Source organism: Salvelinus alpinus, chromosome 2 (genome assembly GCF_045679555.1).
Source record: "Salvelinus alpinus chromosome 2, SLU_Salpinus.1, whole genome shotgun sequence".
In the NCBI taxonomy this organism is placed as follows: domain Eukaryota; kingdom Metazoa; phylum Chordata; class Actinopteri; order Salmoniformes; family Salmonidae; genus Salvelinus; species Salvelinus alpinus.
The window spans coordinates 63,858,614-63,881,121 of record NC_092087.1 but is presented as its reverse complement, the minus strand read 5'-3'; the positions used below and the strand labels follow the sequence as shown (position 1 = coordinate 63,881,121).

General features: G+C 44.7%; 1 protein-coding gene and 1 pseudogene across 1 annotated transcript; both read left to right on the top strand.

Moving 5' to 3' along the window:
• Window positions 1-13,169: 13,169 nt before the first annotated feature.
• LOC139566757 (uncharacterized) lies at window positions 13,170-19,770 on the top strand (annotated as a pseudogene).
• On the top strand, window positions 19,769-22,212 carry LOC139541155 (gastrula zinc finger protein XlCGF57.1-like; the record flags this gene model as incomplete). The annotated part of the gene is made up of 1 exon (XM_071345461.1): window positions 19,769-22,212. A coding segment is annotated over one exon (723 nt), but the record flags the coding sequence as incomplete, so codon positions are not given.
• Between the last annotated feature and the right edge of the window lie 296 nt (window positions 22,213-22,508).

Below are 22,508 nucleotides of genomic sequence, written 5' to 3'. Positions count from 1 at the left end.
CGTTAGATGGCTAGCTAGCTAGCTAACATTGTGTATGAACTGTGTGTAATGTTAGCGATGTTTTCACAGATTGCCATTTCGCATTGCTAGTTATAGCATAATGTTAGCTGGCAAACATTGAACCTAATTGGTTAACTTCAGGGTTGGTGGAGTGTGCTAAAGCAGTGAATAAAACAAACTTAGGGAGGAGGCTTTGATGTTAACATGCATGAAACCAAGGTTTTTACGGTTACATTAGTCAACAATTGATAGCGCCTGGGAATAGGAGTGGAACTGGGGGCTACAGGGCCTGGGTTAACCTCTACATCACTAGAGGAGGATAAGGGTACGGCTAAAGGCTATAAGAACTAGTCGTCTAGTGTCTTGGGGACAGAGAATTAAAGGAGCAGATTTCTGAGCGTGGTAGAATAGATTCAGGGCATAATGTACAGACAATGGTGTGGTAGGATGTGAGTACAGTGGAGGTAAATCTAGGCGTTGTGTGATGATGAGAGGTTGTCTGTGGAGGCACCAGTTAAGCCAGGTGAGGTGTCCGCATGTGTGTGGGGTGGGACAAAAGATCTATCTAAGGCATGTTGAGCGGGACCGGGCGCTCCACAGTGAAATAAAACAATAAGAACTAGCCAAGACAGCAGTAGACAAAGCATATTGACATTAGAGAGAGGCATAAAGCAATCACAGGTGTTGATTGGGAGAGCTAAGACAACAACAGGTAAATGGCGATGAATGGGCAAGAGCGGGTCAGTTAGGTACATACAGGACCTGAATTCGAGGCTGGGGCCAACCGGTAAACAAAGTGAGGTACCGTGTTATTGAAACAATCCAGGGGGCATCAGCTGTGTAGCCGAGTGATCATAGGGTCAAAAGAGCAGCAATAGGTGAGTCAGGGTGCCGTTCGGTAGTCACTACTACGCTAGGCGAGCAGGGGACACAGGGTTCAGAAAAGCTAGCGGGCCAGGGCTAGTAGATGGTTCTTCGGCGGCATCGTAACAGAATAGCCTGTTGAGACTACATCAGGCAATCACGTCGGCAGTCCAGTCGTGATGGATCGGCGGGTCTCCGTGTCGACAATAAAGGGTCCAGGCTAATTGGCAAAGGAGGTATTGTAGTCCTAGAGTTAGTTGATATATGGGCCTAGCTCAAGGCTAGCTGGTGCTTGCTTCGGGACAGAGGCGTTAGCTAACAGTAGCTACAGCTAGCTAGCTGCGATGATCCGGTGTAATGACCCAGAGCAGCAGGAATCCGGTGATGTGGTAGAGAGAAGCAGTCCGATATGCTCTGGATTGATATCATGCTGGCTGGTGACAGAGAAAAAAGGTGAAGACCGCTAGCCGTGGCTAACAAAGACTTGTAGCTTGTCAGCTGGCTAGCTCCTGATGGAAGTTCCAGTAATAAGGAATAAAAATAGCAGATCCGTACCACATTGGGTGAGGCGGGTTGCAGGAAAGTATATTTAGTTCGTAGATAGAAAGTGAGATTAAGATATATACGAAAAGACCGGCTATTTACATGGGATAAGACATGGGATGTGACAAAGACAAACACACATGTCCTACTGCTACGCCATCTTGGACTATATAAGTACACTGGGGAAGATGGTCAACACCTGGAGGGGGGTGGAGACAAGCACAAAGACAGGTAAAACAGATCAGGGCGTGACAGTTTCCCCCCATCTAGGGGCGCCATCTGGCATCCTACCTGGGCGCATACCGTGGTGTCGGCGATGGGGCTGGGTCCAGGATGTCTCTAGCAGGGACCCAGCACCTCTCCTCCGGGCCATAACCCTCCCAGTCAACCAGGTACTGGAAACCTCTGCCCCATGGTCGAACCCTCAGGAGGCGTCTAACCTAACACGCCGGATGGCCATCGACAACACAGGGAGGAGGGGTGGGCCTGGAAATGGAAGACAAGGGACTGTGCGACACACGAAAGTTGGGGTGTATACGAAGGGTACGGGCAACGGAAGACGAACTGCAGAGGGACTAATGACCTTGGAGATGGGGAAAGGGCCAATAAACCGGGGGGACAGTTTGCGAGACTCCACCCAGAAGGGAAGATCCCGGGTGGAGAGCCATACCTTCTGCCCGAGATGATACGGAGAGCCGGACTGCGATGGCGATCCGCTTGTCGTTAATACCTGGAGGTGGTCTTGAGGAGGCCTGACCGGGCTCTCCTCCAGGATTCAACAACAGCGGTGGACAAACATCTGGGCAGAAGGTATGCTCTTCCTGCTCAGGGAAGAGCGGGGGCTGATAACCCAGGGAACACTCGAAGGGACATAGGCCCGTGGCAGAGCAGGGAAGGGTGTTGCGGGCGTATTCGACCCACACAAGCTGCCAGCTCCAGGTGGTGGGGTTGGCGGAGACCAAGCAGTGCAGGGTGATCTCGAGGTCCTGGTTGGCTCGCTCCGACTGGCCTTTGGACTGGGGGTGGAACCCGGAGGACAGGCTGGCCGACGACCCAATGAGTACGCAGAACGCCTTCCAGAACTGAGGACCCCGGTCGGAGACCATGGCCACGGGCAGTCCATGGATCCGGAAGACGTGCTGCACCATGAGCTGGGCCGTCTCTTTGGCAGAGGGTAGTTTGGTGAGAGGACTGAAGTGTGTGGCTTTGGAGAACTGATCCACCACAGTCAGGATGGCGGTATTGCCATCAGACGGGGGAAGACCCGTGACAAAGTCCAGGGAGATGTGAGACCAAGGACGGTGGGGGACAGGCAGAGGTTGTAGGAGACCAGCCGGAGCTTTCCGAGGTGTCTTGATCTGTGCACACACTGTGCAAGCGGCGACAAATGCGGCAACGTCCAGGACCATGGTAGGCCACTAAAAAACACTGTCGCACAAAGGCCAGGGTCCGACGGGCACCTAGGTGGCAGGCCAGCCTGGAGAAGTGGGCCCACTCCAGGACCGCGTAGCGGACGATGTTGGGAACGAACATCCGGTTATTATGGCCCCCCCCTGGTTTGGCTGGGAATGTTGTGCCTCACACACCTGCTTCCCTATTCCCCAGCTGAGTGCTGTCACCAGGCATAAGGTGGGAAGGATGGTCTTGAGTTCTGGGGTAGTAGTTGTGGGGCTATAGCGGCGGGACAGTGCATCCGGCTTGACATTCTTGGATCCCGGCCCGGTAAGAGAGTGAGAAGTTGAACCGTGTGAACAGCAGGGCCCACCTGGCTTGCTTGGAGTTCAGGCGTTTGGCGGTGCGGAGATACTCCAGGTTCTTGTGGTCAGTCAACACGATGAACGGATGTTCCGCCCCCTCCAGCCAGTGCCTCCATTCCTCCAACTCCATCTTCACCGTGAGAAGCTCCCGATTCCCCACATCGTAGTTCCTTTCCGTGGCATTGAGGCGATGGGAGAAGAAGGCGCAGGGATGTAGCTTGAGGTCAAGGGCAGAAAGCTGGGACAAGACAGCCCCCACTCCGATGTCCGAAGCATCGGCCACCACCATGAACTGACATGCTGGGTCCGGATGAACCAGGATGGGAGCTGTGGTGAAGCGATGTTTGAGGTCCCGGAACGCCCGATCAGAAGCTGGGGATCATGTGAACGGAACCTTGGGCGAGGTGAGTGCTGACAGGGGGGAAGACAGGGTGCTGTAACCCCAGATAAAGAGGCAATAGAAATTGGCGAACCCCAGGAAATGTTGCAGCTGCACCCTGGACATAGGCTGAGGCCAATCCATCATTGCTCTCACCTTCCCGGGATCCATCTGGACACTCCCAGCAGAGATAATGTAACCCAGAAAACAGCTGATTCCCCAGAATGCGCTGAAGGACCTGCCGGATGTGGAGCACGTGTTCTTGAGGGGAGCGGGAGAAGACGATGATGTCATCAATGTAGACGAAGACGAACCAGTTCAACATGGCGTGGAGAACATCATTCACCAGAGGCTGGAACACAGCAGGGGTGTTGGTGAGGCCAAAGGGCATGACCAGATACTCGTAGTGGCCACTGGCCGTGTTGAAGGCGGTCTTTCACTCGTCCCACTCTTGTATCCACACCAGGTGGTAAGTGTTCCGTAGATCCAGCTTGGAAAACACAGTATCCCTCTGGAGTGGCTTGAAGGCCGAGGAGATGAGTGGTAGCGGGTAATGGTTCTTAACAGTAATGTTGTTGAGTCCCCGGTAGTCAATGCACGAGCGCAGGGTCTTGTCCTTTTTCTCCATGAAGAAGAAGCCTGTGCCGGCAGGAGAGGAAGAGGGACGGATAAATCCAGCAGCTAGGAAGTCCCCAATGTAGGTATCCATTGCCTTAGTCTCCGGTCCCAACAGAGAGTACAGACGTCCCCAGGGCGGTGGTCAATCCCGCAGTCATAGGGTCGGTGTGGCGGAAGCGACATGGCCCGGGCCTTGCTGAACACCTCCCAGAGGTCCTGGTACTCCGCGGGAATGGTGGAGAGGTGAGGGGCACCTTCCGAGCCCTCAGCAAGATGTCCCAGGGCAGGTTGTGCTGACTGAGCGTGGCAGACTGGGCTCCAGCCCATGATGGCACCAGTAGACCAGTTAATGAGGGGATTGTGTCGTTGGAGCCAGGAGAATCTCAATACCACAGGAATCAGAGGGGACTTGATGAGCAGGAACTGGATAGACTCGCTGTGGTTCCCTGACACCCGTAGGTGGATGGGAGTGGTGTTGTGGGTGACTCGGCCTATAGAGGTGCCCGTCCAGCGCTCCATGTGAATGGAGAGGGGCTGAGTGGGGATGTTCAGCTCAGACACCAGGGTAGCATCCAAAAAAACTCTCGTCGGCCCCAGAGTCAATGCCCTCAGCTATGTTTAGACTGTTGTTGTTCATGTTTTTCTGTGTACTATGGAATATATTGCTTTCTTATTTTTGACACTTCTCCCAGTCATATTTAAGGTTAGAACTACCTTTCTAAGTGTTCTGATACTTCTAGCTTGGAGTTGTATTTTTATGATAACATAGCTACAGTATTTCACTTTTTAATGTGTATAGTATTGCTTACTAGGTGTGTACAATCAATTTTGTAACCACTCCCTCTTCAAATTAGGGCTAATTGGAAAATCTGTTCAAAAGAGGACATTGTATTATGTCTTTGTACTCCCTGACGAAGGCCATGCAGCCGAAACGCGTCGGATTTAAAAAACTTTGTTTCTATTGAACATGCCATACAAATAAAGGCATTTTAATTAATTATATGAAGAGTGCCTTGAACCTCCTTTCTTTTTGATGACCAATTCACCCCTTTTACCAAAGAGCACCTTCTGTCTACCAAAATGTACTATTGTGTACCTTAGTAGCGCTTCCCTTCCTCCTCTTTCTACTAGAAAACCCGGACAGATTTGGACTGGTCTTTCCACAGCAGAATGGCATGAAAAGGGGTGCCACCAGGGGAAGCAGGAACATTCTCAATATGGCCCACCAGAGTCCTTGCTCCTACTGGTGAGCCTGGCTTCTTTAGTTGACAAGAGGACACGAAATGACCAAGAGTCCCGCAATACAGACTCTTTGTGTTGATCCTATATTGCCGTTCCGCTGGCGACAGCCCAGCTCTGCCTAGTGGCATAGGCTCAGGAAACGGTGCCTCGGCCGTCTTCAGCAGCCCTCGGGGCAGGTCGGGAAGCCTCGGGTCCTCTCGGCAACAAGATCGTTGGGAGATTCCGTTCTTGACTCGGAGGCAAGGTGGGATCCCTGGGCGTGCGAGCAAAATCGAATTTCGTCTCCCTCCGTCGTTCCCGTAGTCGCCCATCAATTCGGATGGTCAAAGCAATGAGGGAATCGAGATCCGTAGGTAACTCCCGGGCAGCAAGCTCGTCCTTGACCACCTCCGAGATGCCGTGCAGGAATATATCTATCAGTGCTTCCTGATTCCAAGCACTCTCTGCTGCCAACGTGCGGAAAACCACCGCATAGTCAGCCACACTGCAGGAGCCCTGCCGAAACTAGATTAGCCTCCGGGCAGCTTCTCCCCCGGAGAACGGGGCGTGAAAAACCTTCTTCACCTCTGCCACGAATCCCTCCAGACTAACACATATGGCCGGCTGCTGCTCCCATACAGCAGTAGCCCAGGTGAGAGCCCTCCCGGACATTAGCGTGATGAGATAGGCTAGTTTGGAGCATTCCGAGGGGAAGGAGGAGGGCTGAAGCTCGAAAATGAGGGCACACTGATCTAGAAACGCCCGACAGGTGCTCGACTCTCCATTGAAGCATTCCGGGGGTGGGTAAACCAGGCTTCTGAGAAGGTGGAGTGGCCGAGACAGTAACCCAGCTGCTAGCAGTGCCGAGGGGCTGTGGTGTTACCACCGTGGTAGGTTTCATCCCAGACAACCCGTGGAATTGCTCCAGCCAACCGTCCAATGCCCGGTCATGGCGTTCAGCCAACATTTGGACCCCCTCCATAAGGCCACGAAGCAGTTCCTCGTGCCTCCTGATGGTGGCTCCTTGGGAGGAGATGGTGTCGCGCGGCTGGCCCGGGTCTGCTGGGTCAGTCAGGGCCAGTTCGTACTATCAGGATAAGTTATTAAGACCCAGATGCAGACCGTGTCAAAGTAACAATGTTTAATACAGCAACAGAGGCAAAGGTACAGGACGGCGAGCAGGCAGGTTCAGAGTTCGGACAGGCAAGGATCAAAAACCAGGAGGGCGAGAAAAAGAGAGGCTGGGAAAAAACAGGAGCTGACAGGACAAACGGTGATCAGCTTGACAAACAAGACAACTGGCAACAGACAAACCGAAAGCACAGGTATAAGTACAGAGGGGATAATGGGGAAAATGGACGACACCTGGAGGGGGGTGGAGACAAGCACAAAGACAGGTGAAACAGTCTGTTGGAAAGCAAACTGAACCAGGTTTTCTTCTTGGATTTTGCCTGTGCTTAGCACTATTCCATTTGTTGTTATCCTAAAAAACTCCCTGTCCTTGCCGATGACAAGCAAATATGAAGAGTGGTACTCAGTGATGTGCTGTGTTGGATATGCCCCAAACATAACACTTTGTATTGAGGACATAAAGTTAATTTGCCAATTTTTTTGCAGCTTTACTTTAGTGCCTTATTGCAAACAGGATGCATGTTTTGGAATATTTTTATGCTGTACAGGCTTCCTTCTTTTCAATCTGTCATTTAAGTTAGTATTGTGGAGTAACTACAATGTTGTTGATCCATTCTCAGTTTTCTCCTATCACAGCCATTAAACTCCATATGGTGAAATCCTTGAGTGGTTTCCTTCCTCTCTGGCAACTGAGATAGTAAGGACGCCTGTATCTTTGTAGCGTGTGGGTGTATTGATACACCATCCAAAGTGTAATTAATAAATTCACCATGCTCAAAGAGATATTCAATGTCTGCTTTTTATCTATCTACCAATTTGGTGTCCTTCTTTGACAGGCATTGGAAAACCTTCCTGGTCTTTGTGGTTGAATCTGTGTTGACTGAGGGACCTTACAGATAATTGTATGTGTGGGGTACAGAGATGATGTAGTTATTCAAAAATCATGTTAAACAATATTATGCTATTTATTATATGATTTGTTAAGCACATTTTTACTCCTGAACTTATTTGGGCTTGCCATAATGAAGGGGTTGTATATTTATTGACTCAAGACATTTCAGCTTTTTATTTTGTATTAATTTGAATACATTTCTAAAAACATAATTCAGTAAGACAAAATCTAAATTTAAACCATTTTAAATTCAGGCTGTAACACACAAAAAAAGTCAAGGGGTGAAAATACTTTCTGAAGGCACTCTACTTTGTTTTTACAGAAAGTTATCACATATGACCGTCAAGCAGTTCTGGAGATCAGATCGATAGTTACTAACCTCGATTTCAAATACGACTTCAACTCTGACTCAGCTGTTCATACCGGACCTTATTCCTTTGTTTCATGGGCTACCAAAACGTTGCAGTGGTAGACGTGGGAGTTGAGGTGGCGTCTTGGTGATATTGAGGCAAAGAGAAAACCGAACATCTCTCCCCTCCGTTCTATTGGCAAATAAGATGGATGAGCTTTGTTCGAGAGTCTCATATCAGAGACTTGAAAAGCTGCAATATTATGTGTCTTGCTGAAATGTGGCTGGATGATGACGCTATGTACGTAGTACGCGGTGGATTCTCCATGCAATGGCAGGTTTGAACGGCAACTTTGGAGAAGTCGAAAGGAGGTGTTTTATCATAAATAACAACTGGTGTGTGGCTTCAAGTGTGAAGGAAATCTCAATATTTTGTTCACTTGGGGCTATCATTTGTTTTTTAACAGGATAATGAACCAACACACCTCCAGGCTGTGTAAGGGCTATTTTACCAAGGAGAGTGATGGAGTGCTGCATCAGATGACCTGGCCTCCATAATCCCCAAACCTCAACCAAATTGAGATGGTTTGAGATGAGTTGGACCGCAGAGTGAAGGAAAAGCAGCCAACAAGTGCTCAGCATATGTGGGAATTCCTTCAAGACTGTTGGAAAAGCATTCCAGGTGAAGCTGGTTGAGAGAATGCCAAGAGTGTGCAAAGCTCTCATCAAGGCAAAGGGTGGTTATTTGAAGAATCTCAAATATAAAATATATTTTTTGGGGGGGGGTTACTACATGATTCCATATGTGTTATTTCATAGTATTGATGTATTCACTAATATTTTACAATGTAGAAAATAGTAAAAAAGTAAAAATAACCCTAGTAGGTGTTCTAAAACTTTTGACCATTGGTGTATTGAACCAACATAAACACAACAATTTTACTGAGTTACAGTTCATATAAGGAAATCAGTCAATTGAAATACATTCAGTAGGCCCTAATCTATGGATTTCACAAGACTAGTCATAGGCCCACCCACTTGGGAGCCAGGACCACCCACTGGGGAGCCAGACCCAGCCAATCAGAATTAGTTTTCCCCCACAAAAGGGCTTTATTACAGACAGAAATACTCCTCAGTTTTATCAGCTGTCCGGGTGGCTGGTCTCAGATGAAGATGCCGGATCTGTGGTCTGCGGTTGTGAGGCTGGTTGGACGCACTGCCAAATTCTCTAAAACGACATTGGAGGCGGCTTATGGTAGAGAAATTAACATTAATTTGACAATTCCTGCAAATGACTGGGGGGGGGGGGGGGGGGTCATGGCCCCCTCCAGAGGAACATCTGGCAGAATATGTTCTTTAAGTTAAGATAGGAGACGGAGCCAGTCACATGTAGGAACCAATCCAATGAATCATGTGTATGTAGGTTTAGGTAGCCGTATATAAGGCTCTATGTAAGGAACACCCTTTTAGAGCTCACTTCAGACCCGTACTTTATGCATCTAAGCTTGATTGTGACCTCTCCAGCTTGCTGACATTAAAGAGTGATTAATTTAAGATTGACTTCGAGTGTCCTGTGAATTTCCACAACAGCACCAAGACTTTACATGTTGCATTTATATTTTTGTTCAGAATAGAATATCTCATGGTATATCTCATGCAGACACTTTTATCTACCAAGACAATTCTCATCCATAATTATCATGGCTCACATCCCGCCCCAAGCCAACACCACTCTGGCACTCAACAAACTTTATGGGGCCATAAACAAACAAGAAACCACTCACCCAGAGGCAGTGTTTTCTGGTGGGCAGAGACTAACTCAGGGAAACTTAAAACCGCCCTACCTCACTTCTACCAACACGTCTCCCGTGCCACTAGGGGAGCAAAACCTCTAGACCACCCACAGAAATGCATACAAGGCCCTCCCTCGTCCTCTCTTCGGCAAATCTGACCATGACTCCATTCTCCTGCTTCCTGTTCACAAAGATGCGCTCAATACGGAAGTGGCCGTATAAAGCAAACGCGAAGCTACAAGACTGTTTTGCTAGTACAGACTGGGATATGTTGAGGGAGTCATCCAATTGCATTTAGGAGTTTACCACAACAGTCATGGGCTTCATCAATAAGTGCATAGACAATGTCATCCCCATAGTGACGATAAGAACGTATCCAAACCAAAAATCATGGATTACAGGAAATATCCGTGCTGGGCTAATGGCTAGAGCTACCTCTTAAAAGGAATGGGACACGGACGCATACAAGAAAGCCCGCTACGACCTCCGACAAGACTTACTGACTTTATTGTCCCCATGGGGAAATTTTGTTGCAGTGTCATGTACACGTTTAAAGTTCCGTTTGAATACAAAACAAAATTGGCAATACAACTTTCATAACAGTTACATATCAATAAATACAAATTTAAAAAAGACTAGCCTGCTGGCCTTACTGAGTCGATAGGAACATTAGCCCGAGCTATTTAGGAGGGATATCACACCTGGCACACATTATTGTCTAGTTCTGTTTTTCCTGCTGAGGGGTGCCCTATACCTGCGCACAGAGGGGAGTAGTTCAAAGTCCAGGTACAGGGGGTGGCTTGGGTCTAAAATTATTTTGTGAGCCTGGCGGAGGGCCCTGACCTTAAAGATCTCATCCAGGCCTGTCTGTTTGACTCCAAGTACCTTGCATGGTGTGGTGATAATCCTCAGCATATTTCTCTGGCTGACAGTGGCATTGCCAAACCAACAACAATACAAAAAGTTAAAATACTCTCAATGAAAGATTTGTAAAACAGAGTCAGTATAGTACAGTCTACATTAAACGATCCCCGCTTTTTGAGAAAGTACAGTCTGTTGGCTCTTTTTGTAGATCAGGTCTGTACATTTACATAGACATTAAATATCAAAAGGACAATATAGGAGGAAGGTGGAATCCTATTACACCGTGGAATACTATTACATGACACTGTAGACCCACTCCAATTCGCATACCTCCCCAACAGATCCCCAGATGATGCAATCTAACATTATGGGCTATTGTGTGTAGGCCTGTGACAGAAATTCTCAATTTAATCCATTTTAAATTTAGGATGTAACACAACAAAATGCTTTTAAATAGCAATTGTTTTAACTGTGTCCAACAAAACTCCACCAATCAGGCCTTTATGTAAGAGTGGCCAGACAGAAGCCAATCCTCAGTAAAAGGCACATGACAGCACGCCAAAAGGTACCTAAAGACTCTCAGACCATGAGAAACAAGATTCTCTGGTCTGATGAAACCAAGATGGAACTCTTTGGCCTGAATGACAAGCGTCATGTCTGGAGGAAACCTGGCACCATCCCTACGTTGAAGCATGGAGGTGGCAGCATCATGCTGCTGGGATGTTTTTCAGCGGCAGGGACTGGGAGACTAGTCAGGATTGAGGCAAAGATGAACGGAGCAAAGTACAAAGAGATCCCTGATGAAAACCTGCTCCCGAGCACTCAGGACCTCAGACTGTGGCGAAGGTTCACCTTCCAACAGGACAACAACCCTAAGCACACAGCCAAGACAACGCAGGAGTGGCTTCGTGACAAGTCTCTAAATGTCCTTGAGTGAGCCCGGACTTGATCCCCATCTAACATCTCTGGAGAGACCTGAACATCGCTGTGCTGCAACGCTCCCCATTCAACCTGACAGAGCTTGAGAGGATCTGCGGCGAAGAATGGAGAAACTCCTCAAATACAGATGTGCCAACATTGTAGCATTATACCCAGAAGACTCGATGCTGTAATTGCTGCCAAATGTTTTTCAACAAAGTACTGAGTAAAGGGTCTGAATACTTATATAAATGTGATGTTCATTTTTTTATAAATTAGCAAACATTTATAAAAACCTGTTTCTGCATTGTCATTATGGGGTATTGTGTGTAGATTGATGAGGGGGGGAAAACGATTTACTACATTTTAGAATAAGGGTGTAACGTAACATTTTTGGGAAAAAGTCATGTGGTCTGAATACTTTCCGAAGGCACTCTGTTAGGGGCCTCGACTTCACCTACATATCTCAGCCGGGCCCAGTACTGGCCTTGATGGTAAGTGTTGGCTAATCACTGTGGGAGATAAGGAAGGTGGACCACGGCTTACTGGCCTCATCCTGACATTGTGTGTTCACTAGTTGAGTTCATGTGAATTAATTGCCATCCCCAGCCTCTTTGTAGGCTCTGTGGGCAGGTACTTCTCAAACATTGTTTAGCACCCACCTGGGTGATGCCAGCTAGGGCGGCAAAGGGTCACTGCACCTCAGTTACAGGAAAAGTCCACCTTGGAGTAACCACTCGGGAGATCCGCTCCATTTCAGCAAGCTTATGCCATTTCCAAGCCAATTCTTCTGTTCTTGTTAAAATAAAAACAATAGCTAACTAGCTAGTTAACTAGCCTCTCAGTTGTCTTAGCAAACCAACTGACTAGCCAGTCTATGATAACCACTGTTTGCTTGGATTTAATTAGTTATGGTATTCCCTTTACTACTGGTCTGGCTGCTTTGTACATTAGTAAACCCCATCCAACTGGTGGCGCTGTTGCACATTTCTGGGTTCACCAGCCGCTGTTAAACACAAAAGAAGAAGAAAACCACAAAACTGGAATTAGTTTAGAAGAAGAGAATGACCAAGGAGCAAAATGTTTTAACTGGCCTTACAAAAAAATTCCTGCAGGAAAACAATCCTGCAGATAGTCGTCAAATAAATCCTGCAGGAATTGGCACCAAAATACATTGGGATATCCTGTAGGTAAGATTCTCATGGACATTTTCCTCTAGGACAACCTGCAGGATCCCTCCCTCATCCTTCAGAGAGAATTTCCCGTAGGACAATCCACTTTCTTTCAAAGGAATGGACAGAAAGCACAAGATATCAGATTGCATGGCAACTGTATTATTCAATGCAGCAACAGCGGACGTGTTTGATTATCCTTTTCACTTGCACGGCATAAAAGATGATTCCTTGGAGAAAGAAAATTTGAGCTTTTAAATAAATATGGTAAAAGCATATGTTGTAACGAATATGAGTTATGGTGATGTCACATGAACAGCTTATATGTATTGGTGTGAAGGGAAACGGTTGTCTGCCATGGTAAACTTGTTAATAGTTGGTTATCATATGGCTGGTACACCAACAACATCTGGGAGTATGCATGCATGTGTGTTACTGTCTCCTGCAGTCCCACCCTCTCAGGCCCCAGATCCTGAGCAGGGCATTTGAGTTTCATGACTGCAGATGTGGGAATGTATATATTTTTTATTAATACTTTTTTGCAGTTTGTGTGGATTCATCTTCATTTTCCCTTCCCCTATGGAATTGTTTATTTTGTAAATGTTTTCACCCCCGTCCAGTTGGTGGCAACAATACACCATGTGTGTGTAGTTCGTCATGAAACTCAAAGAAGTAGTAAAAGGAAGTAGAAGTAGAGACTGGTTTGTTTTGGTTATGAAAATTCCTTGCGGAGTGAAGACCCGCCGACTACCCACCTCGCTCAGTCGAAAAATGTCTAAACTACAGTCGTTTCGTGAGTTTTTAAATGAGCGTTTAACAGCGGCTGCCTTGGAGATTTTCGCGGCAGTTGAGAAAACGGTGGCAGAGTACCAGGAGGAGAATGATCGGCTACGGAGATTGCTGCGGATCACCCCGAAGATAAAACTATGTAGAATTGGTTCGTATGTAGATTGTAGAGATCTACCGGGGGATAGGGTTATGTAATTATGTAAGTGGATAAACGCCGACAATATTTCCAAGGTAATGTACAGAACTCAGGCCTTTATACCGCTTATATAACACAGTTGCCAAATAAAACAATACTAAAGTACAGTTACCAGGGGGACATTTTTTTTTTTGCAAGGTAATTCATGCTTTGTCATCTTTTGGTTACTAGACGCGACCCAGTCGTTAGACGCTGCCCCAGGCAGTTGTTCGTTCTATAGCTATGTTCCATTGTCGCTGGCAACGTTCTTGCCCCTTGCTTGCTAGCTAGCCAACTAGCTACGGCTAACACAGTCACGACCTCTGCAGCTGGTAGCTACATTTGCGTTTGTTTAAGCTGCTTTCTATTCACATTAATTTGGACACATCCATAACGAGCGGATGATGCCCGATTCTTCCTGGCATAGCTAGAAAAGTTTGCTTTCAGGGCTGCCAACTTTTGAATTAAGTTTAGAGTGAGATTTGCGATGTGAATTTCATTGCCCCCTGGCACAACCCCTAGACAGGGGATTGGGGAATATATTTTTTTTAAAGCGAATTTCCTGCCATTCTACGTATTTTGACATAGCTTAGGCCTATGACCAGGGTGGAAAATAAAAAACATAGGTCAGGTGTATTCAGGATGCTTTGAACATTAAATTAATACTCAAACTTCGACGAGTTTGTTACTTAGATTTTTGGGGGACGAAATTGACACTTAGGTTCACAATCTTTTCAAAATTATTTTAATAGTTACAAATCAGGTCACCCTACAAAACTTCATGCTAAAATATACTGTAGGTCTATCTGCTGCTTTTAAATTGTCACAGCCTAAATTACAGTCACCAAACGTGGGGACGAATGTGATTAAATCGACTTTAGTACATGCTGTCAAAAGCCTGCATTCTGCAATAGCGACGTTAAGTCCTATGGGGCTCGGGTCCACTATTCCAACTGGAGTTACAACTCTAGTAACTATCGCTCTATATCGTGGAGCGCAACGCTCCAAAATGTACTCCCTGCTGAGCCAAACACTTCCCACTTAATGAAAAGGTCGGGCCCAGCAATGGCTGCGACCAAGTCCCACAGTACTGTGACACACTGTGTCACAATATACTGTGTCCTCAGTACAATCCGCCCCACTCAGTCCAGAGACATAGTCAATGGCTAGTGCGCAGATAAACAGAATATGAGCCATACTAATCTCAGATAGCTCATGCTTCAATATCCTGTCAATATTCAATGATTGGTCTAATAGCACTGTAATCTAGTTACAGGAACTATTTCCCTCATCCTTCTGCCCAAACATAGTCATAGACTTGTGGGCAGGTTAGAATACATGACCTCTACTGTACTGATCTCTCAGTCATAGTCACTCTAACAGGAAAAAGCGGACCTGAAGGAAACGGGTCCATCGGTCCTGCAGTTTTCCCACTTAGTTCAAGTCCTCCCGTCAGCTATGCTGAGTACAGACTGAACCATGGTTAGAAGACATATTATACTGATTTCTCAGTAAATCCACCACACTCAATCTAGAGACCAAAGCCTATGATTTGTGGGCAGATAGAAAGAACATGGGCCATACTAATCTGACTAGCAGATAGATGATCTGTCAATATTCAATGAACGGTCTAATAGTAGTGTAATACCAGTTACAGCACAATTTCCCTCATAGTGCCAACTGTAAAGTTTGGTGGAGGAGAAATACTGGTCTGGGGCTGTTTTTCATGGTTCGGGCTAGGCCCCTTAGTTCCAGTGAAAGGAAATCTTAACGCTGCAGCATACAATGGCATTCTAGACAATTCTGTGCTTTGTGGCAACAGTTCCGACAAGGCCCCCGTGCACAAAGCGAGGTCCATACAAAATAACTCGACTGGCCTGCACAGAGCCCTGACCTCAACTCCATAGAACACCTTTGGGATGAATTGGAACACCGACTGCGAGCCAGGCTTAATCGCCCAACATCAGTTCCCCACCTCACTAATGCTCTTGTGGCTGAATGGAGGCAAGTCCCCGCAGCAATGTTCAGATATCTAGTGGAAAGCCTTCCTAGAAGAGTGGAGGCTGTTATAGCAGCAAAGTGGGGCCAACTCCATGTTAATGCCCATGATTTTGGAATGAGATGTTCGATGAGCAGGTGTCCTCATACTTTTGGTTGTGGAGTTTGTTGTTAGTTAACCTGCCAATATGAAAGCCGAATAAAAAAAATACCAGCTTAATCAAATGCAACCACTGACTGTTTGCTCATTGCTGTTGCTCTAAAATGGCAACTCAGCGCTAAAGCGCATGTGCCAATTGAATCAACAGTCTGGTTGTATTTGATTAACCTTTATTGAAAAAGTATGTATTTAAGCAAAGAAAGGCACACAACTACAGAGGACAAACATAAGTACAAGCTAGGCGTTTCATAATTATAACATTTTGAAGTATTGACCTTGGGCTAATCGATGTAGTCAGTTAGATTCCACAAAGCCTTGTCTCTGCTCCCCTCTGTTGGTGGAGTCATCTGAAACTTCTTTCACCCTTGGAGTGGAGTTTAGACTGTCCGCTATGTAGGCCTAATTATGTGCACAAGCACAAATCGTCACATCCGCAATTCATGTCCCGTCCATATCTGTTATGTCGGTCATTTTTTTTACACTGCACATTGGCCAACTAAGCCCAAAAAGAGATTGTATTTTAAAATAACAATAATTTCATACCTTGATGACATTGAGACACGATCTCAAATGTGAGAATGGTGCCGGAGGGGATGGCTGCCGCTTTACGGGCCCCTGGCCAATTGTGATATTATTATTATATTTTTTTTTAACATAATGTTTCCGCCATTGTTTTCTATGACCAAAAGCTCTTTTCGGTCATAAGACGGTATCAGAAACATAATGTACAAACAATGTGAAAAGACACACAAAATAGCACAATTGGTTAGCAGCCTGTAAAACGGAAGCCATCTTTTTTTTTATTATTATTATTATTTTTTTTACATTTGTGGATAGACTTTTTCTCAACTCAAATCCTATATATGCAGTACGAGTCAAAAGTTTGGACACACCTACTAATTCCCAGGTTTTTCTTTGTTTTACTATTTTCTACATTGTAGAATACTAGTGAAGACAAACTATGGAATCATGTACTAACCAAAAAATTGTTAAACAAATCAAACTATATTTTATATGAGATTCTTCATAGTAGCCACCCTTTGCCTTGATGACAGAAAATAATAAAAATAAAGAAAAAACATTGAATGAGAAGGTGTGTCCAAACTTTTGACTGGTACTGTATATTTGTCAAAGCCTGGCCTAAAACCATCAAGTGCGCTGTTTAGGTCTCGTCTGCAGGCTTGGGGGATATTTTAGGACGTCTACTATCGGATCGCTAAAATAATGATTATGATCACACTTCCTCAATTCAAATATTATGGCGACACTATACCAAAGATGGTTGGGTATGGCTTAGAAACTTGGGACATGTTGAAATATCTTAACGCCTAGAATAAAAACCTCCAGACTTTCTGCATAGCGATCAATTTATTAAATATATATATTTTTTTTTTACAGGGGCCAGTTTTGAGCAACCTAATCCCGTCCAAATCGTCCTCTGGGGCAATAGTTGCATAACCAATGTTCTCTAGTAATATTGCTCCTGTGCAAATAGGGCTTAAAAGTGATACCCATTTAAAAAAATATGTTATATTATCTCTGATCCAGGGCTTTCCATTGAGGGCTCTATTAATTTCTACTACATGCCTTTGATGAAGATTTTGGTCATATGAAAACACAATTGAACATTTTCACAAGGCATTTGGTAGAAGTAAATGCATCCATAAAAATAAATATAATTTGATTTAAAATAACTTCAGCTTATTTTAATGAATTTAGTTATCTTGAAGCCCATTCACAACAACATGAGAAAGTATATAGGGCGGCAGGTAGTCTAGTGGTTAGATTGTTGGGCTAGATCGAATCCCCGAGCTGACAAGGTAAAAATCTGTTGTTCTGCCCCTGAACAAGGCAGTTAACCCACTGTTCCTAGGCCGTCATTGTAAATAAGAATTTGTTCTTAACTGACTTGTCTAGTTAAATAAAGGTAAAATAAAAAATATGGAAGCAAAGCAGAAGGGTCATCACTTTCACCAAATATTAGCTATTATATTGACAAGATGGTCAACTGACCGCTCTAACAATGGAAATGAACTCAGCAAAAAAAGAAATGTCCTCCCTGTCAACTGCATTTATTTTCAGCAAACTTAACATGTGTAAATATTTGTATGAACATAACAAGATTCAACAACTGAGACATAAACTGAACAAGTTCCATAGACATGTGACTAACAGAAATTGAATAATATGTCCCTGAACAAAAGGGAGGTCAAAATCAAAAGTAACAGTCAGTATCTGGTGTGGCCACCAGCTGCATTAAGTACTACAGTGCATCTCCTCATGAACTGCACCAGATTTACCAGTTTTTGCTGTGAGATGTTACCCCACTCTTCCACCAAGGCACCTGCAAGTTCCCGGACATTTCTGGGGGGAATGGCCCCAGCCCTCCGTTCCAACAGGTCCCATATGTGCTCAATAGGATTGAGATCGGGCTCTTCGCTGGTTTCATCAGACCACAGAATCTTTTTTCTCATGGTCAGAGTCATTTAGGTGCCTTTTGGCAAACTCCAAGCAGGCTGTCATGTGCCTTTTTACTGAGGAGTGGCTATTGTCTGGCCACTCTACCATAAAGTCCTGATTGGTGGATTGCTGCAGAGATGGTTGTCCTTCTGGAAGGTTCTCGAATGTCCACAGAGGAACTCTGGTCAGAGTGACCATCGGGTCCTTGGTCACCTCCCTGACAAAGGCCCTTCTCCCCCGATTGCTCAGTTTGGCTGGGCGGCCAGCTCTAGGAAGACTCTTGGTGGTTCCAAACTTATTCCATTTAAGAATGATGGAGAACACTGTGTTCTTGGGTACCTTCAATGCTGCAGACATTTTGTGGTACCCTTCCCCAGATCTGTGCCTCGACACAATCCTGTCTCAGAGCTCTAAGGACAATTCCTTCGACCTCATGGCTTGGTTTTTGCTCTGACATGCACTGTTAAATGTGGTACCTTTTAATATAGACAGGTGTGTGCCTTTACAAATCATGTCCAATCAATTGAAATTACCACAGGTGGACTCCAATCAAGTTGTAGAAACATCTAAAGGATGATCAATGGAAACAGGATGTACCTGAGCTCAATTTCGAGTCTCATAGCAGAGGTTCTGAATACTTATGTAAATAAGGTGTGTGTATATATATATATATATATATATTTTTTTTTTTTTTCCCTTCATAAATTTGCTAACATTTCTAAACCCGTTTTTGCTTTGTCATTATGGGAATTGTGTATAGATTGACGAAATTTAATCAGTAACTTAACAAAATTTGGAAAAAGTGAAGGGTTCTGAATACTTTCCGAATCTTGTGATAGTGGACTTTTGAAGTTGCGTTGAGCGGAGATTTGGGGGTATGTGGATGACTGAGAAGAGAGTAAAGAATTCAGCTTTTTTCTCAACTTTGAGAAGTAAATGAAAATGGATTAAAAAAAAAAAAAAATCTTTTTTTTCTGTTTACTTCCTGCATTGCCTGACTTCAATTTGAATTGACCCCAACCCTGATGTCTAAAGGCTGTATAGATAATATCTGCTCCCTTCTTCTTCTTCCCTCCAGACTCCCTGCAACTCTCTCTCGCTGTCTCTGAAGAGGATGTTCCCTTTGAGCAGCAGTACTGTGAGCAGGAGTGGAGCACCAGACTGGGGCAGGAGGATCCAGAGCCCATACAGATTAAAGAGGAACAGGAGGAACTCTGGACCAGTCAGGAGAAAGAGAAGCTTCAAGGGATGGAGGTTGATATCATAGAGTTCAAATGCACTCCTCCTTGTGTGAAAAGTGAATGTGATCAGGAGGATTGACTTCAGTCCTTGACTCTTCTTGAAACCCAGACTGTGGAGAATGTAGAGAGTGACTCTAAACCAGTGGATCTCAAACCTATTGACAATGCGACCCACCTAAATAATCAATACAATGACTCCAGGAACACCACATCTAAAAAAACAGTATGCTGCCATGACTGTGGTGCAACATTTGCTCTGAAAGCTGACCTGCAGAGGCATTTGACTCACCAAGATGAGACCCAGGGAATGCTGATTCTGCAAAAAACACTACAATTCCACCTGTAAACTGAAAGCCCATGTCCGACTCTGTCACGTGGAGAAGCCCTGCCCCATTTGTGGCAAGACCTTCAAATACAAAGGGGTTCTTTCCAGGCACATGATGACTCATACAGGAGAGACGAGAGAAACCATTTAGCTGTGGTGACTGTGGGAAGAGCTTCAAACGCAAGCAGCACCTAACCAACCATGTACGGACTCACACAGGAGAAAAACCATTTAGCTGTGGAGACTGCGGGAAAAGCTTCATTCAGAAGGGATATCTAACCGAACATATTCGAACCCACACAGGAGAGAAACCATTTAGCTGTAGTGACTGTGGGAAAAAAAGCTTTAATCAGAAGTGGCTCCTAACCGAACATATACGGACTCACACAGGAGAGAAACCATTTAACTGTAGTGACTGCGGGAAAAGCTTTAGTTACAAGGGGGACCTAAGGAGGCATATGCTGACTCACACCGGAGAGAAACCATTTAGCTGTGGTGACTGTGGGAGATGTTTCAATCATAAGGGGCACCTAAGGAAGCATGTATTGACTCACACTGGAGTGAAACCATTTAGCTGGGGTGACTGTGGAAAAAGCTTCAATCAGAAGGGAGACCTAAATACACACATACTGACTCACACAGGAGTGAAACCATTTAGCTGTGGTGATTGCGGGAAAAGCTTCTATCAGAAGGGACACCTAAATGAACATATTCGGACTCACACAGGAGAGAAACAACATGTCTGCTCAGTATGTGGTAAAGGATTCACTCAGAAGGCTCATCTGGTGAGGCATGTAAATAACGTCCACAAAGAAAGAAAACAGGACGAAAACGGGAAATAAGAAAAAAGATCTTCTGTCAGAAGATTGGAATTAAAAAAGGCAGGATGTGGACAGGAAAACACGAAGGAAAGCAAAATAAGTGTGGATCATAGGTTTCAGATATTCTATAGGCCTACATCTTTGGGGTAAGTGTAGCGACCTTGTTAGCCTAATGGGTTTTGGATAGTCGAAGGAGCTGCGATTTGAGTCCTGGTTGGATTTGTTTTTGTTCACCATGTAATTCTTAATCCAGCCCTGCCTAGGTCTTTGGTGGCTTAAATTGCTTATCTAGCTAAATATGTTGTTCTAAACTGTTTGATTCTTCTTCCTAATAATGTTTCTTTAACCACAGTAAGGAAAGGTAATAGATAGCCTATTAATATTTTGCTCTATATTTGCCACCCAAAGCAGTTTGTCAGGGGCCATATTTTAGTCCTGTTTTAGGCATCTCAAATATGTACAAATACATCATACAAGGGAGCATATGTATTCCATTATCTGTATAGTGGACAGAAGATTGCTGTTCAAGGTCATGAATATTAAAATGTAGAGGGAAAATGCTGGTGGAGTGCCGAATAAAGATACCCTGTTAATTCTATCCATCATTTTAGGGCACCTACAACACGATATACTCTAAAAACATTTGTCTAATTCAATTTGTGCAATCAAAATAGTTTCTCTAAAAACTATTATCCATGAGTGCTGTAGCTATGCAAAGGTATTGCTGTGATGAAAACATTACAGCAGCAATTTGGTATAGACCTACATCATTTTGTCTGAACTCAAGGGTAGAAGCAAACCGATAAAGCAACTTAAAGGTAAATGGTGCAGACATTTATGTCAATAGGGTGAGAGTTGTCCGACTTTTAAAAACACAATGGCCGTTTATTACTTGCCACGTCAGGCTTGTTGTTTGGGGGGTTACAGTAGGTTTCCAAATTCTGTCGAATTACTATTACTCGAATTACTATTACAGTCATTGCATTGAATCGGGTTCAAAATAGTTAAATAATGACTCAAAATATACTTATTAATTTATCTAAGGGAACATTGGATGGTCAGTTATTATGGTCAAGTCGTGGGGATGCGGAGAGGTACAGTATGTCTTATGAAAAAGATGTTCTGTGTTTTGACACAAAGATCAACTGTACTAGTTGTTCAGGCTTTGATCTTGTCCCATCTTGATTACTGTCAGGTGTTGAGAATATGAAATGTTACTTATTCGTGTCACTGATGGAGTGCTAAGGTTGAGGGTCTACAACAGAAGTTAAGGGTTATAGGAGGAAGGTATATAGTGTGTGCAACTAAGCTTGGAATGTGTTGAGTGCAGGGAAGTGATTACATGTGGCAGCCATTGATAAGGGGAGACGGGTGGAGATCTTAGAAACTAACAATGTCACTGAGGGAGAGAGGGTAATATATAACGTTTACATTATGTCAGGATATGTTGTTGTTAGCCATCAGGGATCCTCTGGGAGGAGAAGAGACACAGTCTGGTATCAATAACCATGAAAGCCTTGAGTTGGGGTGAGCACTTTTTCTCACTTTGGGATGAAGTGAGAAAGAACAGATATCACTAAGGTTCTGTCGAGCAACAGGGATGCATTGGCTGTTCAGTTGTGGAGGAGGAGACTCAGCCTAGGAGAAAGGGTTAAATATAAGTGCTTGTGTGAAATGTTTTTTTTTTGTCTGAATTACAGCTGTAACGACCCTTTGGGAAGAATTAAACTTGGTTAAGCTTCTCTAGTGTCCGTGAGTTATTTACTCTGAAAAATAAGAACAAAACACAGGTCATCTGGTCAGGTTTCAGCAAAGAAAAACTCAAAAAAAGCAGCACACATTGCACTTAACACACACACAACTTACATCAACAACATGCATGACAGTCTCATGGTTGAGGAGAAATTGACTACTTCTCTAGTCTTTTTAGTTCTAACCACTTGTATAATATATTTGCATACACTTCAAACAGACATGCCCCTATGGGTTTCTTCACGGTACCCAAACCAAAAACAGATTTAATGCGTTGCTCAGTTAT